The 20,375-nt window shown below is 41.6% G+C and overlaps 1 protein-coding gene across 1 annotated transcript in view; it reads left to right on the top strand.

Annotated features, from left to right (window-relative positions):
• Nucleotides 1-20,375, top strand: part of RPAP2 (RNA polymerase II associated protein 2) — a 77,216-nt gene that overhangs the window by 19,456 nt on the left and 37,385 nt on the right. The window contains exon 11 of the mRNA XM_015421471.1: nt 13,535-13,603. Coding sequence (XP_015276957.1) covers nt 13,535-13,603 — 69 coding nt within the window. The remainder of the gene's footprint in view (nt 1-13,534; nt 13,604-20,375) is intronic.

Here is a 20,375-nt window from a genome sequence, read left to right on the forward strand (position 1 = left end):
TACCCCCCCCCCATGTTTCCAGTTTATCCTACCCTTCCCACATAGTGGTGCGGGCCTTTCGCATCTCTAGTAAAAGCATGTATAAAGATTAAATTAGAATCCCAGGGTCATCCTACCTAACCCTAAGCCCTTGTCCTAATGCAGGATACTTTAAACCTGAACCTGGCTGGGGTTTATTTACAAGTACAGCAGTAGAGTTGCCAGCCTGCAGGTGGCGGCTGGAGATCTGCTGTTACAAGTGATTTCCTTGGTACAGAAGTCAGTTCACCTGGAGAAAATGGCCACTTTGGAAGGTCAGCTCTGTGGCATTATACCCCACGGAAGTCCCTCCCCTCCCCAAACCCTGCCCTTCTCAGGCTCCACCCCCAAAATCTCCAGGTATTTCCCAACCCAGAGCTGGCAACGTTATATCAGTTAAATATTACATATTATGCATAAGCTCTAAAATTGGCAGAAAGCATGAGTTGCATTGTGTCTAGCTTTGCAGAGCAATATATGGTGTCTTATTTGAGGTTTCCTAAATGTTATTTCATTTAAAAAACAAAAACCACAAGCTTCTAGTCTTCTGGTTCCAGAGCCTTGGGAATTGGGATTGGTTTGGTCTTATTCCAAGAGTCAGAAGGTAAAAATTCTGTGCTGCCAACTTTCCTGGTCACAACCCAAGTCCTTACCCATAAAAGAATACGCACCACACCTTACAAACTAAAACAAGTTTATCAAACATACCTAAGACTAAATGGATGCAAGTGTGATTAAGTAGTCTAGTTTCAGGGATGCTGGGTTTTAAGGTTCAGGTCTTTCTAATGTAAAGATTTAGACTTGAGTGGCTGAGATGTTTTTGAAGAATGGTTCTGTTTTATTAAACATCAGCACAAGGGACCCAAAGTGTTCTTAGTAGGTAGGTGGGGTAGAAGTCACAACAATGACAAGCTCGTTTATGGCAGTAAACATAGTTTATGTCCTTGTTGCATGAACAGATCACGTGATGATGTATCCAGCATCTCATAGTGACAAAATTTAGAAAGCTGATGTTCAAATGAATTTGGAATCTTCCCTTCTGCCCTTTTTGCTGTTCTAGTCCCCTTACCTCCACATGCTATTACATTAGCTATCTGGTGTGCCTGAGAAATCAGTGTAGTCCTAACAACATTTTGGTGGGAATAAGCCCCATTGAACAGACCTTAGCAGGGTTCTGAGTAGACCAGTTTAGGATTGTTCTCTTGGGCTCTTAGTTTTGTCCCCTCTTCTGTCCCTTTTTTTCTGGATTGCTAAGGACTAGGCAACTAAGCCTGGCAAAGAGGACTTGGGAGTCTTTAAAACTAGAATTCTGAAGCCCGTCAATGCAGCCATTGTATCAATGCAGCCATTGTATGCATACCAGGGAAACTCAGGAAGGGTAAACTATAAAGTGGTCACAAGGAAGTGATATAGAACCTTTTCTGAGAAGTTCTGTTTTTTTTAATTAAATCAAGAGTATGACTGAGTGGCTTGTGGCTCTTGGTGATCCTTAACAGCCAGCTAACCTAGACAGAACTAAACTATCATTGGGGCACTGTTTATCTATTCCATAAAACATTTATATCCTGCCATTCCTCTTAGTTCAAGGCGGCTTACAATAATAATTACAACATCCTCAGCTAAAACCAAAGATAAAATAGCAAGCCCCGAATCATTCCCCCCTTCTCCCTTAAAAGATGCTGCCATTTGAACCTCCTCAAAAGTCCTGGCAAACAGGCAGGTCTTGCAGCACCTCCTGAAGGTCTCCAGGAAGGGGAGGCCCCCCTCCCCTCTTCAGGGAGCCCATTCCACAGAGCCGGAGCCATGATGGAAAAGGCCTGGGCTCTGGTCCATGCCAGATGGACCTCCTTAAGAGGCAGCATAGCCAGCAGGTGGCTGCCTGATAATTGTAGTTGGTGGTCAGGGATATGTGTGAGAACATGGTCCTGGCACAGAGGCAAAAGGTTCTTTGGTTGCTTTTGTAAGAACAGCGGACAAAGATGAGAGCTGTATTATTCATTTTATTTTGGCTTGGTGCAATTGTAACACTGCCCAATCTCCTGACTCCTCCCCTCTTTCTGTCTGTCTGTCTGTCTTTCTTGTTTAGCTATCCATGCAGTGTTATGTCTGTGCTGGCATACTTATTTACCACAGTTAGCTCCTTTGCAACTATTAGAACTGGGTTTGCAAATCTGTGGTTTGAGCTAATCAGGGTTAGAGAGAAATGCTGAGTCAAATGTAATGAGGTGCTGTGGTTAGTTCCAGAACTGGGGAGGAGGAGAAGGAAAGAGCATGCAAGTCTGTGTTCTGTCACTAGGAGACCAGGCAGCATCTCAGTTTGTACTGACTCTCTCTGGTCCTGCTAGGAATGCTTGCCAACAGAGAGAGGTTGAAGTGATCAAGGCCTAGTAGCAGCAGTCCAAAACATTTACTTTGAACACTACTGACTAATCAGCAGGATCAGCAAGCCTCCCTAACTTGGCCTTAGGGATCTTAAGGCAGGATCTCAGCATACTATATTTATTTGCTTGATTCCTTTCATTTATAATCTGCTTTTCTTGCTGAGACCTGAGGTACATTACAAGATGTAAAGAATATAATAAAAACAGGATAATACATACAATAAACGATACAACAAAGACTGCCTTCAATGTGAAATGGATATGTGAAAGTTCTAAATCAGGAAATCTTCAGTCTTGACAAAGTGCATGAGGAGGGAGTATGTGAGTCTAAAGTCATTTTGGTTTGTTCTCGTCACAAGCAGCCTCTGATTTGTTTGCAAAGTCTGAATGCACCTGTCTTGCTCAGAGGCATATAACTCAGTGTGCTGTCATTTTTATCAAAACTGCTTATGAATAAAGCTAAAATTCTAAGTGATTGTAAGATAGAAAATTACAACTCACTAAATAGTAATTGTGATATGACAGCTTGGACCCAGTCTAGGTTCACTGTTAGAGATGTAGTGATGGCCTCAGGCACAGATTGCTTTAAAAGAAGATTAGACAGATTCATGGAGGATAGGTCTATCAATGGCTACTAGCCATAGTGAATAAAGAAAACTTCCACATTCAGAGTCAGTAAACCTGTGCAACCCAGTGTTAGGAGCTGGGTGTGTTTAGCCTGGAGAGGAGATGACTGAGAGATAATATGATAACCATCTTCAGATACTTGTAGGGCTGTCATATAGAAGATGGTATGGAGTTGTTTTCTGTTGCCCCAGAAGGTTGGCCCAGAACCAATGGGATGAAATTAAATCAAAAGAGTTTTCTGCTAAACATTAGGAAGAACATCCTGACAGAGTAGTTCCTCTGTGGAACAGACTTCCTTGGGAGGTGGTGGGCTCTCCTTCTTTGGAGGTTTTCAAACAGAGGCTATCTGACCATCTGACAGCAATGCTGATGGTGTGAACTTAGGCAGATCATGAGAGGGAGGGCAGGAAGGGTTGCCTCAGTGCTTAGTTCTTGTTGCCCTTTCTTACACGCCCAGGGAAATGCTGATTGCCACTTTGGGGACAGGAAGCAATTTTTCTCCGGGCCAGTTTGGCTAGAGATCCTGGAGGTTTTTTGTCATCTGGGTGTGGAACAGCATTCATTGTGGGTGTGGAGGGGGGAGGTATTTGTGAATTTCCTGCATTGTGCAGGGGGTTGGACTAGATGATTCTGGAGGTCCCTTCCAACTCTATGATTCTAGGAGGCAATATCAGGGGAAGGCCTCATATCTTATGGTTATGATGCATTATATAAACCAAAACAGCAGTAGAGATTAAAACAAAATATAGAAAATACTTATTTGACTTAGATAATGTATTTTCTTTCTATTTTGTTTGATGTGCTGGTAAAGACCATTTGGACTAAGAACTAGAGAATAGCCCTGTTGCAGAAGACCAGAGCACGTGATGCGAGGGAGTTGAGGTTTGTGCGTTTTTTTCTAAAGGGAAAAGAGCATGTTGTGAAGAGAGCAACAGCAATTTTCAGCTCCATTGGTTTTTAAAGGAACACTTTCAGTTCATCCTATTCTGCTCACCATTTTATTCAGCCACCACTGCTGTGAAATACACTGAAGAGTCCTCTGGAGACATTTTAGAACAGTTATAGTTCTTCCTAGGCAAAATCCCCCAGTGCCTGTAAGCTTTCGTTAGGAAAACAGAGATGTCAAATAATCTCCAGAGTCACCTGAGGCATTTGGTTGAAGAGAGAGGTAGGGGAAAAATAATGTAGAAATCCTGGTTAAATGAAGAAGTTGGCAAGTATGATGTTTCTAAAAAAATCTGAGCTGTTCAGTTAATTGTTGAGATGATTTTATGTCATTCTTAGTTTATTCATAGTTGTGGGAATGATACTTCATATATACAATACACACACACACTTGAGCTTTTATCTAAGGGGTTTCTTTTTATTGGATAGGTCTGCTCCTATCCTGAGGATTGTTAATATCATTTTAGAATGCTCCGTTTGTTGTATGTGCTTTTATGCCTTGTTTTTTAATTTGACTTGTCTTTATTAGCATGTTTTTGTTGATCTGATCTTATTATTCTACTGGCTTGATTTGTTCTGTTATGAGGTTGGCTTGTTTGCTTCTTTTTCTTGTCTGTATTGGCTTTGTTTTATTGTTTTTGCTGTGAGCTGCAGTTCTGGAGAGGCAGCATGCAGTTACCTAAATAAAAACCTTTTCTTATTATTAAAAACCTTAAAATGTATTTAAGGATTATGAGTAAGAAATGCCATCCCGACACACTTTTGATGGCAAAGAATGTGAGGAGCTTTTCAGTACAAAGCAAGGGTTGGCTACTAGTGTCCTGTGGATCAAAGGTACCTTGGAGACCTAGATCAGGTGGAAAGAAAGATGGGGGTTCACATGTTTTAATATTTTATATTAAAAACATAGCCTTCTGAGGCTAGATTCCATGCCTCATGGTCTGCTTTGTTCCAAAACAAAAAGGTTATCTATGTATCTATTTCTCAAGTGTGGACAGATCTGCAGATACCTAAATCCATAGATTGGGCCATACTGAAAAGAGATTTTTCTGCAGACTTAGGAGAATCCCCACTTTTGCAGAAAAATCTAAAAACACAAAAAGATACATTGGTGGGGTTTAAATCCCCCCAAACAAAATCAGACTATGCATATGCACAGAGCACTTACCTGAAGATGGCCCTGCCACACCCACTGCACCGCCTTGGCTTCCAGGGGCCCTGCCGCCATTGTGGTGGCTCCAGAGTTCACTGCTACCACCACTGTGGGAGGAGAAGAAGCGGATGGGTAGCTGGGAGAGCTGCTGCCACAGCAGTGGAGGAGAAGCAGCTGGCAGCGACTATACAGGGGTACTCTGTAGACTTTGGCTCAGCTGTCCTTTTAACCCCATCCCCATTTCTAATCAGTCAGACTGCAGCTGAAGAGGTCAAGGTAAGGAAGGGGAGTGGGGAAGAAAGAGACATTGGGGGAATATTGACCAAAAAGGGTAGGGAAGAGGAGAAGGGGATAAATTGTCAGAGAAGGGAGGAAAGAGGAAGGTAGGGGGGAAATTGACAGAGAAGGGGACAAGAAAAAGAAGAAGGTAAGATTGTCAGGGAAGGGGGGAGAAAGGGGGGTAAAATTGTCAGGGAAGGAGAGGGGGAGAAAGAAGGGGTGGAAGATTATTTGAGAAGGAGGGAAAGGAAAGGAAGCAAAGGCAGGGGGGATGGGATGTACCATCTCCACAAGTTTCTTGCAAGTCCCCACTTGTGGCTAGCTAAAAAGAAAGGATTGCAGCCACAGACGCTAAGAACACTTTCCTGGGCAAAAGCCTGCCTGAATAAAATGGGACTTAATTCACAGTAGAGCTGCTTAAGACGTTTTCCTCTGTCTGCTCTGGCATACCTTCTGAATTCTTTTAGGAAGCACAGTAAGAAGCAAGGTAGAGGGCAGAGGAAGAAGAATAGAGGGAAGTGGATTTAAAGAATTGGGGTGATAGTGGCTAGGTTCTCTGTCTCCAAGCACCACCACATTTAGTTACCTACTCTTGATGGAAACCTATACCTCTTTCCTTTCTTTTGGCTAGACAAAATCTGAGGTTAACATTGTAGATGGCCTTCCTATAAGCAAGGCCTCCAGAACTGGACACAGTGCTCCAAATGGTGTCTGACCAATGCTGGCATGACTAGACGCCAAAGCACATGGAATGCTGTTACCTTCCCACCCAAGTGGTACCTATTTATCTACTTGCAATTTCTTGCTTTCGAACTGCTAGGTTGGCAAGAGCTGGGACCAAAGACAGGAGCTCGCTCCGTCCTGCGTCACTAGGGTCTTGAACTGCCAAACTACTGACCTTCCGGGTCTGCAGCTAAAACTCTTAACCACTGAGCCACCGTGGCCCCTACCAATGCAGTATACAGTGGTTCTTTCATGTCTCATGTTCTAGACACTATGCATCTGTTGATGCACCCTAAGATAACATTAACCTTCTTTCCTGCCCACATAACACTGGCTACTCATACTAAATTTGCAGTCCACCAAAACCCAAAGATCCTGTTCACGCATGCTACTACTAGAAGAATGTGCCCCATCCAGTATGTGTGCATAACATTTTTAGTCTGACCTTACACTTATCTTTATTAAATTGCGTCTTATTCACATCTGCCCATTTTTCACTGATATTTCCTCTTCCAGAGTGTTCACTAACCTGCTCAATTTGATGTCATCCACAAATATAATTAATAGTCCCCTCACACCCTCATCTAGATCATTAGTAGAAATATTTAAAAGCACTGGGCCCAAAAATAAGCCTGGTGGCATTCCACTAGATACTGCCCTCCACTTAGTCAAGGAGATATTAACTTTTTGGGTGAAATTATAAAACCAGTTCCTTATCCACCTTGCAATTCACAATCTAATCCACAGCCCTCTAACTGGCTGATCAAAACATAATGGGGAACTGTGAAGCAAAGCACTTTCCCCACCATCCCCTCAAGGGTTAATGTGAATAGTGATGGGCAGGTGTTGCTAATGGGGTTTTTTTTGGCCTGCAAGCTTCTTATCATCCTCAAGGCCAAAGATGGAAGCCACTTAATTAACTTCTCATGGGAACCTGTGATCTGTGATGGGTGAGGGGGGAGACTGGGAGAGGAGATGTAATCTTCTAGAGGTTTCTCTTGGAGACCCATTCTGTTTGGATGCCACCATTCCCTTATTTCGTGGGCCAAAGAATTATAACTTGAACTGTGGCCCGGGAAGGAGGAAGTTAGCAGAGATTTTTGTGGACTATGGGCGAAGACTGTGTCCTTCAGTTGCTAGAAATATAGACAATACTGTTTGAGGTGGTCTTAACATAATTCAATCAATTCAAAACCTTTATTGGCATGGATCAGAATCAGAAACAGTCACCCTTCAGTTCATGGATTTAACACACAGCTTCCTCATTATAAGGCAGTTACAGAACTTAGCCACCGCTTCAATAACCACTGTATTTTGTGAAGCCAATAAACGGTACAACATTCTGTCATCTGATTGCTTGACATCTTTCTTAAGTATGGCTTCTAGATAGACTGCCCGAATGTCATCATACAAACTACAATGGAGGAATATGTGTTTGATTGTTTCAATCTCCTCTGAATCACAATCACAAAACCTAACAGAGTAGGGGATTTTCTTAAATCTTCCTGCTAAAACCGCAGAGGGGAGCATGTTAAAGCGGGCCAGCATAAATGCTCTACGCAGCTGTGGAGAAGTCAAATCCGATAAGTATTGTGCAGGGGTGTTGATCGGAAAACGTGCCCATCTTAAAGGGGAGCATCTACCAGAAGCCAAGGCTCTAAGCTCTTGCATCTCAATATCAATTAAGCTCTGTTTGAGCAGGGCAAAGATGTGTACTTCAGATAAGGACATCATATCATTCACGCATAACCCTATTGAGACGATTTTCCTTTCTATAGCAGCAAACCACTCAGAGCAATGAGACTCTTCCAACAGATATGTAATAAGGCTATTGGGACAGTTCCTAAAGTGCAAACGTAGCCAAAATCTGAAGGTAATTATCCAAGCCCTTGTTTCCAAGCGTATCATATTGACTTCCAAACAAATAGCGGCGTAGGAAACACACAGGGGCAACCCTAATATTTTCCTCACAAAATTGGATTGGAGTTGTTCTACCATTTTGTTAAAAGCTGTGATCCAAATGGGCACCCCATAAAGAAGCTTCGCTCCAATTTTGTGCTGAAACACTTTTAGGGCCGCAGGAACATACTGGTTACCCTTGGTAAAAAAGAAACGGGTTATTGCTAGCACACAGCTGTTCGCAGATTTAATTACTTCTGATCTGTGGGCTACCCACCTTGCACTATGATGAAAGTTAATTCCCAAATATTTAAAACACTTCACCTGTTCAATGGTGTTACCCTTAACACGCCAGTTGATGGGTTTCCAGGAATCTCCGAACACCATTATTTTAGTTTTGTCAAAATTCACAGATAATCCGTTCAGCTCACAATATTCTATAAAATGTGCCAACAGTCTCTTTATCCCTACTTCAGACCTAGAAAGAACTACAGCATCGTCTGCAAACAATAGCAGGGGCACCGGTCGCGAGCTCATAATTGGGCTGTGACCATCAATCCTCTCTAACCCCGTGGCCAAATCATTTAAGAAAAGATTAAAAAGGAGGGGAGCCAATACACAGCCCTGCTTAACCCCTATTTTGATGGAAATTTTCGGGGTTAAATCACCATCCCTAGAGCCTCTTACTTGACAAGTGGTATCTGTATATAATTTCTTAATCAACAGGAGCAATCTCATTTCAATTCCCAACAGCCTTAACTTCTTCCATAGAAGCTCCCTTGAAACAGTATCAAAAGCACTCTTCAGATCTAGGAAGGCAGCATACAACTTGGACCCTTTCCCTTTTTTGTATTTATTCACTAAGTGACTTAACACAATACAGTGATCCAGAGTTGACTTCCCCTGACAAAATCCTGCTTGTTCTATACCTAAGATTTTTTGTTCTGCCATCCAGGCCTTAAGTTTAGACGCCAAGTGGCTTGCATAGAGTTTCCCTAATATGGAAATCAGGCTAATGGGCCTATAATTACTAGGTGATCTACAGTCACCTTTAAAAAAAATTGGTACGATAATAGCATTTGTCCATGCTTCAGGTATTATTCCTGTCCTGTCTATAGCAGTAAATAAAACTGCTAAGAAGGACGCCCACCATTCCGGAATCACTTTAATGGCCTCCGGGGGAATTGCATCTGGTCCCGGCGCCTTCCCGGCCTTAATTTGAGCAATTAGCGTGACAATCTCCACATCCTGCACCGGCAGCCACTCGGGACAATCCCCTAGACTGATTTTGAGATCCTCAATTTCACTCCTTCCATCTACCGAAAAGATCTTCTGGAAATTAACATAATTAAGGTTGGTGCTACCTAACGCAGCGCTCTACAGTGTTAAATAGTTGAAGCTAGCTTTGTTATTTTCTGTTCTGTATGATTTCTGAGTAATGGATTGGCAATAACTTTTGCTTACTTAATACCTTTGAATAAACATAATATTATTTTATAACATTATCAGATGCCTTACTAAAATCCAAATATACAATATCCACAGCATCCCCACAATCTACCGAACCTGTCACCCAATCAAAAAAAAGGAAATGAGATTAGTCTGACAGGACCTATTAGGGCAAATTCATGTTGACTACTACTTATCACCAAGTTATCCTCTAGATGTTTAGAAATCATCCCTTTTAAAATCCGCTCCAAGATTTTCCAAGGGACAGATGTTCAACTGAACTTCCATTTCCTAAACATGGGCTTTTTTTCTTCAGTGTACCACAGAGATCTCTCTTAATCCACTTTGGATTCTTGGACAACCTTCTGTGTTTCCATCTTGTTGGAATAACAATAGTTTGAGCCTGCAACAACTCATAACAACCCATCATTCACTTGCCACTTTCCGTTCCAGCACTCTTTCCATGGAATCCTTCCCATCATCTCACTAAATTTACTAAAATCAGCCTTACTAAAATCCAGCATACACGTATGACGAAAAACGCCCTCAGTTTCCCATAAAAGAGAGAATTCTAACAAAATATGACTGCTTCCCCCTAATGTGCCCACCCACCACTCTCACCTCATCTACCAGCTCTTCCCTGTTAGTTAAAATCAAATCTGAAATAGCTGACCTCCTAGTTGCCTCTTCTACCTTTTGAAAGAGGATGTTATCCTGCAGACTAATCAAGAAATTACATGACCCAAGGATCTCCCTGGATCAGGGAAATTAAAATCACTCATAGCCACTAGATTGTATTCTTTGGACACATTTGCCAGTTGTCCTAAGAGAGCATCCTCCTCTTCTCCATGATTAGGTGGTCGTTAACAAACTGCAACCACAGTACTGTTGGTCCATCCATTCCTTATTCTCACCCAAACACTTTCCACAGGACTGTTACATTCATCATCCAAGATTTACTAATAATCATACCCTTTCTTAATGTACAACACCACACCTTCTCCTCACTGACCCTTGCAGGTCTTTTTAAACCTATCCCTGTACTACCACACTCCAGTTATGAGAATTATCCCACCAAGTCTCCATAATGACTATTAAATCATATGCCTCCATCCAGATTAGAAATTCAAGCGCCTCCTGCTTATTCCCCAAATATTGGGCGTTAGTGTACAAACACCGTAAGCCTCACACCCCTGGACCTGACATCCTCCATATCTCATCACTTTGAGCTCTCCATCAGCTTCTCAAATGGCTCCCTATTATCTCCTTCTAAGTTCAAACAGATGTCTTTGTTCCCCTTCAGCATTCTTTAGCTTTATGTATTCCCCAGATTTTCAATTCCTTTGTTTTTTACAAAGAGAAATGTTCAAGAACCTCTGGTGCTCCTGAAGCTTCTGAATATAAACTCTGATGGTTGTGTCTGTAGAATCCCTACTACCTTGTCTCGCATATGCATGCAAAAGTATGTTGAGGAGGAGAATTGTCGATTTGCTTAGAGCAACCTAACCTGAAAAACTAAATTTCTGTAGGTGGTGGCAGGGACTACTAAGGTCTGTCCGTTGTATCGAAGGGCACACAGCAGATTCAGAGAAACATGGGGAATCCGTATTTTCTCCCCTTTATTATTTATTTCTTGACTTTCTGTCTGCTTTCTTTATGTTAATTCCATCAGCCACACTCTGCAGCCCAAAGGGGAGCTCTGTCATCTCAAACAACCATAATTTCCATCCTTGGTGACAACTTGAAAACACTTATGGGTTTTCCACACACAAACTAAAAGGTGCATTTTAGAAACAGAGAATTTTCCTCTGTGGATTTTCACCAGCATAGCAAATATGAATGGGCTAAGGAAACAGACTTTAAAGAAGATGTATTTTCCCTCTCCTTGCATCATGTCATTGAAAAATAATGACTTTTCTTGTTCCTCCAGCAGTAGCTTTTTTGACGGGCAAAATCCTAGATCTAATGAACCATTTCTTCATGGGACACACTCTTGACCATTTTTTGAAAGCTCTTTAGAGGCGGTGTTGACATGCACCTTGTTAGTAAAAGTGACTGCCCTTTCTCTACTCATTATTATTAAAGGCATCACGCTTGTAGGTTGCTTGCTTCATTCGGAAATGGCTTCTTCTGTACCACTGCACAGGTGATGAACTTGCTCTGGGATAGGTGTTGGAAGGTTTCTGACTGTAGAGCCCTGACAGCTCCTGCCAGTCTAGTGACTGTGCTGTGTCTTGTCTGTTTGGCACAATTCCATTGACCAGGTTATTGGTGTCTTCTGGCTACCTCCATTGTAAGTAACATATTAATGGCAACAACTAGTGTTGAGACCTTGCCAATCAATATTGACATTGAGAGTTAATTGACACAAAATAAACTGCATCTCTTGGTTTGTGTACAAGAATGATGTCTTTTTGTACTCTGATCAATAATGGCTTCTTGTAGGGCATTGAAACAAAGCTCCTGCTTTCTGAGCTGTTTGACAGAGGTCTCCCCTGTGATTTTGGAGCTGTCTTTTCCATTCTGTCTCATCAAGACAGATTAACTGGAAGGTTACATATGAATTGCCTGTCAGGATGATTCTGTCAGGCATTCCTAAGTGTTTATCGCTGTCATCAGTATTGAGTCTAGACCTTCAGCCTTTGTCTGGACTCTTATTCAAACAAGAAAATAAGCAATATTGCAAGTGTTCACTCTGCTGTACACAGAGGACGTTTTCCTGCTTTGTTTTTTATGAACTTGTTCTAAAGATGCTGTATCTGCTTAAGTTTAGTTGATCTTGCATCTTAATAAATAAATGTAGGATTACAGCCTTAACTGATGTTATCAAATTTATTCATAACAGAGTCGTTGATTTCATTAAAGGACTGTGAAACAAGAATCTCATAGGGAGTAGTGAGTTTCATTGGAGACAGCTGAAATTTTTTTAAACTTGCTTTATAATACTGTTACACTGCACTTTCCACATAGATAAAAGCCTTAGCAGCTATTTATTCAAAACTGTGGGAAGGAATCAGAGGAAAAACAGAAAGGTAGTTAAAATAACCTGAAGCCGTGAGCTTAAATAGATAGAATGTTAGGGGTATTTAAAAATTGTTCTGTTTGCTTTTCTGATATAGAAAGATAAGCATGTATTGTGCACTCTAACCCCAAATATTGTTCTTTGTGCACTACATTTTCATGTTTTCATGGACATAGATGTGACTTCATAGGTGGACACGTCTTTAGTGAACCATGATACCAGTTGGATGTGATTCATGGGATTCTGTCTAGCATTCCAAGAGCCCCATAGGAAGCTTCTGTACCTGCAGCATATTGGGGGGGGGGGGTGTTCCTGGTTGCAGGCTTTCTTCATGCTCTACAGGGTATTTTGAAGTCCAGATTTTAATGTTTGGGGCACTCTGGAGTGGCAGTTAGAACCTAATCTGCTTCCATTGTAATCTCTGGATTTGACTTCAGATTTTTTTCAGCAGTGCTACAGGTTTACCTGACCAGGAGTCCACTCCATGTGCATGATGTTCAGAATAAAGGCTCACCTTCAATCTATGTTACTCCGTTAACATTCTGAAAGACTCTGTATTCTTTATCAGCCTTCAGTATCACTGACAGCTACACTGAGTTAACCTCAAACCCATCACTTAATGGAAAAGAAGCGGCTAGTAGCAGGGCTTTGAAACAGAGTTATCCACCTGACATCCCATGGACAACACTTAAATATGTGTTTTTTTGTCTTTTACCTTTTCTGTCTCTTGTCAATGTGCTGCTGTTCAAGCCTTCTGCAGTCAGGTAAAAAGGGAAAGGATGAGTCTTATTCTGTGATATCACCATGAGACAACGCAGTTTCATTGCCAACTCCTCATGGAGAATTATGTTATAGAAACTTATCTCTGTAAAGGTTTCTGTATGAAGTGGTGGCGCTTGAGAATAGCAGTTGTGAAAACATAGACACAATATTGCATTCTAGATGTACCCGTGCATAACTAAACATTTGAATTATGCTATTCTGGTCTTTGAAAGTAGTACAGTTGCCAACGTTCACTTTACTTTTTGTGTTTTTCAGGTTAACAAATAAAAATATTATTCACAAAACTCCAGAATGGACCCTTATTGCCCTTGTGCTATTGTCTGTGTAAGTACACTAATGGAATTCACTACTTCTCAATATACGTAACAATAGTTGGAATTAAAATGAGTATAATTGCCCTGAAGAATATGCAGTTGAGTGGTCGGTTTGTTTAAATAAGAGTGGAACTTCCATAATTTGGCCTCTAGCCTGGCCAGTTTTGTTGCCCTCTCTCTTGTTAACAGCCTCAGAGGTGACAAGACTGGAAGGAAGGAAGGAAGGAAGGAAGGAAGGAAGGAAGGAAGGAAGGAAGGAAGGAGAGAGATGGAAACAGGCATTGCAGTCAGTGCTGCTGGACTTCCAAATAGTCTGGCATTCTTCCACAGCCTGACATGTGAGTGTGAACACTCTTCTCCACAGCATCTGAACTTGGGTAATTTGAGGCAATTAGTAGTGAGGGTCTAGTCCAGTCAAGTACATCTTGTTACCCATTACATTGAACAGTGAACATCAGTTGGGTACTGTCAGGTCCCCAGTCCTACCTTACCTTTGCAGGGGGTGGGAGTAAGGTCCCAAACTGAAAAACCAGAGATCTCTTGCACCCCATTGTGTATTGGACATAAAAGTTTGATGTTTTGTTCTTGGCTTGGTGCAGTGAGGCTAGCTTGTCTTAGACCTGAAGAAACAGATGATCAGGATGGAGAGACCCTTCCCTTTTATAAAAGCAAATAGGCTCTTTCTCCATTAAGCCAAATCCTCAAGCACCCCACTGTTTGGCTTTTCTTGAGGAAGATTATGGTGTCAGTGGCAAGTCACCAGTCTCTATGAACTTAATCCACTCTCTGGGAACGAGTTCTACCCATCAGCCATGGTAGTGTAGCCTGTCAGTTTTTGCAGCTCTTCTTTTCTGTGGGCTGACTACTGTGGGCTTGGATTAATTGCTGTGAAGCAATATTTCTAACTGTATTTGGTTTGCCAGTGGAATGGGGGGGGGGGGGTTCCCAGCCTTTTTAGCACACGCAGAGAGCCATTTGCAAGCTTCCTTGTGATCTGTCTGCAATTGCCTGTGATGAGGTAGCTAAAGAGGGGATCTCTGTTCTATGTACAAAGTGTTTTAAGTGTCTCCACAGGTGTAGGGCAGTAGCTTGCATCACAACTTCTGTTTAAATCTTTTCAACACCTTTAGAGCTTTCTTTCAGTCTTTCTGCTAATTACGATGAAGCAGCCCTCTTGAGGTGGGGTGCTAAAATGTTAACACTGTAAAAGCAGCATGACCTCACGGCAGTAATTGATTCCAGTGTTTAAACCTATAATGTTTTCCCTATAAACTCTCATCAAACTCATTTTATTTCCATGTTTATGCCTCTTTAATTGTACTTTCTTACATGAATTATATAATCATTTTGACTGGGCTACGTGTGTTCTCACCTTCCCCTTTAGTCAGCGCTTTCTTAAATCAGAATTGCTGGGCCTCTGGCACTCGTATCCCCAGAATTAACCACCCCAATCCTTTATCTTGAGAAATAGTCAGGGTTACTTCTAAGGTAAGGGAAAGGTACTCTGCACATACCCTAAGGCACCCTTTTCTATATTTGCTTTAGATTTCAAAACAGATCTACAGTCCAGTAAGCCCTAGCTGTGATAAACCATTGATTTTTAGCTCAGCCTTGCTAAATTAGACATTTTATGGACACCCAAAATCAAGTCTTTATCATAGATGGGATATATATATATATATATATATATGGTACACTATTCTTGATGGTACAGGAATAGTGTGTGCTGGATCCACAAAAGTGTTCCAGAGTGCCAATCAATAATGTAGTACAGAAAATTTTCCACTAGAGGCACATATCTGGCTGTGCACTTCCTTTGATGGAGCAGCATTTTTGTTCTAAGAACAGGGGATAGTGATTTCTGACAGTTCCCCTTCCACTGCAGACCCCCCATTTTGTCCCCTGTGCTATTCCTGAGTATCTGCTGACATTCATGAACAAAATTTCGGGGGCTCAGTGGACTCTAGGAGAAGGGGAAGTGCACTCTGTAACATGTATGGATGTTTAGAGAAATGCCACTGTTTTTCTGTGGAAGACTTTTCTAAAATTCATTAATAACATAATGAACTGCTAGTCAAATCAGCAATTTCAAGGTTACAGTTATCTTTTTTATTTTAGGTTTCTTTCCTTGAGATCATCAATATATCTAATTCTTAACATGGCCCCATCTGTGGATACTTAAATCCAGAGAATGGAGCCATGGACAGAAAAGACAGATCTTTCTACAAACCTGAGAAAAACACCAGATACGCAGAAAAAATTGGAATTGTTAAAAAAATACATTGGTGGAATTAACCCCTCCCAAAATAATAGAAGCAGCACCTGTACCCTCAAGAAAAAAGAAAAGAGATCTCAGTGGCCTTTGTGGAGGTTTCCTTCAAACCTCGTTTTTTGTCAGTAAAAGGCTGGGGGGTGGGGGCGAGTTTCCAGGCCATTTTAGCCTCCCAGTACACCCTTGCTCCCTTACCTCCTGCCTTAGAGACAGGACTCATTGCAGCCCGGTCCAGCAGCAGCCATTAGGCAACTTGCTACCATTTAATTTGTGCGACTCACCCAGGTGTAGCAGTGGCTTGATGTGGTATATGGTTTGAGTGTCTGACTAGGATCTGGGAGACCTAGGTTCACTTCCCTACTCTGCCTTGGAAGCTTGCTGGGTGACCTTGGGCTAGTCGCTCGGCCTATTCTACCTCAAAGGATTGGTGTGAGGATGAAATGGAGAGGGGAATGATGTCAGTTGCTTTGGAGAAGCAGCTTTCCCCACCCCACTGGGTAGAAAGGTGGGGTATAAATGAAATAAATAAGAAATGAAGCTGAAGATTGAAGGGGCAAATAAAAGAAAGGTTGATTGGTGAGTAGGAAGGAGGGAAAGTCTTTTCAGGTTCCCCACTTGTGTGTGTTTGTATATAAAATATCCCTTTATATTATGTGTGTGTGTGTGTGTGTATATAATTGTATGTATTATATATATATTGTATATACAATACCCTATTAAATATATAATATCCTATTAACACATACACAACATTTAAAATGTTTGCTTTATTGATTTTTTTTACTTAAGTATTCATTTTGTTGCTAGAATTTTTTTAAAAATATATTTTTAATTAAAGTGGCATGGTTTTTGGTTTTACTACACATAACATGCTCATTCATATACCAGTCCATTTAGCATGGGAAATTTTTCCAAGTCAGGGGTTTCTCACAAAATTGATACCACTGATTCTAATGCTGTATCTTCTCCAGCCCCTGTGCAGACAACCTTTAGGTATTCCTGGGAACTAGATTCTGTGTGGTCCACAGCCTGTGCATCTACCACTGGTGCTGTTGTCCTCCTGACCATAAGGTTTGGTAACTGCCCCAACCTATTACAAAGCCTCCTGAGCAGGAGCAGAAGGATGGAAAGATACCATCACTAGAGTGCTTTTGTAGGTCCTGCTCTTAAAAAGTTAAATAGAGGAAAGTAAATTTTCAGGTAATAATAACCATTTCCCAAACAAAAGTATATATGGGGGTGGGGGTGGGGATTACTTTCATTTATCTTTAAGAGAAAAAAGAAGAAATCACTGGTGGCTTAAAAACTGTGTCATGGTTTACCTTTTAGTAAAGCTGAAACCATTGAGCCATTTTTGTGTGGCTTTCAGCTTGAATTACAAAAATCTTATTTCAGAGGCTGTTTATTACTGCACTGCTGCTTTTTCTTCTGGGCTTGCTGGGTCATTGGAGTCTCTAGGACAGAGAAGTGCTTACCAGCCATTCACAGATCAAGACGTGTTGTAGGCCAACCTCATAGCATTCCCAGAACTGCACTTACTTTGATATTACTTCGGTCTGACACATTGTTCTGCTTTTGGTGTCCCAAGAAAGGCTATACTAGAAGGCATTAGAGTAGGCTCCAGCGAGCCTTACATCAGTGTCACCCCAGCCAGATACTGCTCAAACGATTCATTAAATCAGAACACAGAAAGTAACTTTACTTGAAGGCCTTGGAATCAATTATTTATTGACTGTAAGAACAAATCTTTTGTCATTTTTTTACGATACGCTTTTCTGGTTGAGTTCCTAATGTGTGAAACGGATCTTATGAATTTTTCAAGCGGTATCTTTACATTTAATAAAAGGGTGCCTGTTTTGTTCACAAGCAAATATGTGTGTCTCTGCAATGAGCTGTAAATGTTTCCAGATATAAATGCTTTAAAACCTCCCCCCCCCAATAATTTACCTTCCTAGGAAGAGTAAAGTTTGCGTTGCCAAACTGAGGATCCAATGTCACAGTGACATTATTTTTCTTCTGTAAGAGCCAGATACTGCAGTTACAAATGGGAGCTCTTGTTGTGGTTGTATTGGACTTGAACTAGTCAGTTCAGATATCCATGTAGGCTAGCAGAGAGTGGCTGGCTCAAAGTCACCCAACAAACTTCACGACTAACCATGCAGTCCTAAGCAGAGTTACACCATTCTAAGCCCACTGAATTCAGCAGGTTTTTAAAAATGTGGCCCTGTTTAGGATTGCACTATAGCTTACTTTACTTTATTTGAGAATAAAACAGGATAATCCCCATCTATGGATCTGTGACAGAATAATGTGATAAAATGATGGCAACCCTGTTTGGCCCTTAAAAAGCAAGGTTTGGAGACATCTTCATACAACCAAAATATCTGACTGCATACTGGTCTCGGAGCCAGTTTAATCTGTATGTATAAATTGGCGGTGCCTGTGAGATGGTCAGGAAAATTTACTAATCACATCATTAGCTTGGAGAAACAACGACTGAGGGGTGACATGATTGAGGTTTATAAGATTATGCATGGGATAGAGCAGGTAGAGAAAGAGGTACTTTTCTCCCTTTCTCACAATACAAGAACTCGTGGGCACTCAATGAAATTGCTGAGTGGTCGGGTTAGAATGGATAAAAGGAAGTACTTCTTCACCCAAAGAGTGATTAACACATGGAATTCACTGCCACAGGAAGTGGTGGGTGCTACAAGCATGGACGGCTTCAAAAGGGAATTAGATAAGCATATGGAGCAGAGGTCCATCAGTGGCTATTAGCCACAAGGTATAGATAGGGACTCTGGGGCAAGTGATGCTCTGTCATCTTGGTGCTTGGGGGGGTCAACAGTGGGAGGGCTTCTAATGTCCTGGCCCCACTGGTGGACCTCCTGATGGCACTGGTATTTCTGGCCACTGTGTGATACAGAGTGTTGGACTGGATGGGCCTTTGGCCTGATCCAGTATTGGCATCTCTTATGTTCTCTTATGTTCTTATCATGAGCTGAAAATCAGCCTGATCTTATAACCAACAAACAGATGGTTACTTAGCTGTGTGGGCATCTCTACTGCAAGTGTGCATAAGATGTGGGCTTTGCTGGATGTACTCTGAAAAGGGCTGGGAATCAACAGAGGAAGACATTATCTGCTTTTTGCCTGGATAAGCAGCAGACAGGAGCAAAGCAGAGAAGGAAGGAAAGGGTGGCAAGTTAACCTCTTTCATTTCAGGGGCAAAGGAGCTGCCAGTGATTGCCAGCTGCTGAGGAGGGAGGGAGGGGGCTACACAATTTTTAGAATCATAATGGAGATCTGGAAAAGTGAGCAGTGACTCACAAAAGCACATACTCTGCCACAAATGTTGTTAGTCTTTAAGGTGCTGCTGGACTCTTGCTCTTTTCTAATGGAGATCTTTGTGTTGCTAAAAGCAGAGAACTGTTGCCCTAGGTCTTTTACAGAAATTACCTGGCCTCAAAGGGAACTCACAATAAAGGGAAATATGCTCCAAGATCCAGTAGTACTGTTCCAGAAATGGTAAAGCTGTGGTGTATGTAGAAAACAAGAACATTATTAATAGATGACCCTTCCTGGCACAGAGATTTATATAAGTAAGAAGGTAAACCTATGAAGATTGGCAGGGCAAAACAGCCAATCTGTTTCTGTGTGCACAAAGTATTGGTCATGTGAAAACTGTGGTAATCAAGAAATCAGACCCACACCTAACACCCAGAACTTGCGTTATTTGGTCCACCTGCCACAAGTGGGTGCTGGTTCTAAGAACACTGATTGGCATGTCAGATGAATGGACACAGTTCCCTCCCCACATTAGGCCTACCTACAGGGTGATCCTTAAACCTGCAGCCCATTGCTATCTGAAAGGATCTGTGGACTGAGACCTGTGTGTGTCTGTTTATTCAGAGTTTGCAATTTGTTAGTTAAATAATACCCGTCACCCTAAGCATGACATTTTAGAAAACTTCTGTCCGAACCAATCAGTGACTTAGATGCCTTGTTAGCCTTTTTGCTGATATCTCTGCTAAGGGTAAGCTAGCAATTCTTCCTACTAAGCATTTAGAACATTTTTCCAGGTTGCTGTCACAGAATTAAAGTCTTCATAATTGCAAGAAAAATATACTGTTAGCAGATATAAGTCTTCGCCCTTTTTCTAGGTATTGAATGAAGCAACTAAATAGAGGCTAGTACAGTATTTTGAAGATGGGTCGGGATTGGTGAAGAGTTATGCTACACCAGCCAGGGCACTTGGCTGTTATTAGTGTATACCCCTGGTACAGTCTAATGGAAAGCTTTCAAGATAATTTCCAGAAATGTCTGCTTTCATTTTATTTATCTGATCGGGCTGGTTCCAGTGAACTGTGGTCAGTTTCATCTGCAAAGCCAGTGCAACAGTCCCCCCCCCCCTTTAAAAGCCTTAGAGACTTTCCAGATATTCTGGGAGCAGCATGGTAAGCATTGGGGCTTTATAGTTAACGAAATTCGAAACTCATGATTGCTAAAG

This window comes from Gekko japonicus, unplaced genomic scaffold (assembly GCF_001447785.1).
Source record: "Gekko japonicus isolate JY-2015 unplaced genomic scaffold, Gekko_japonicus_V1.1 scaffold911, whole genome shotgun sequence".
In the NCBI taxonomy this organism is placed as follows: Eukaryota; Metazoa; Chordata; class Lepidosauria; order Squamata; family Gekkonidae; genus Gekko; species Gekko japonicus.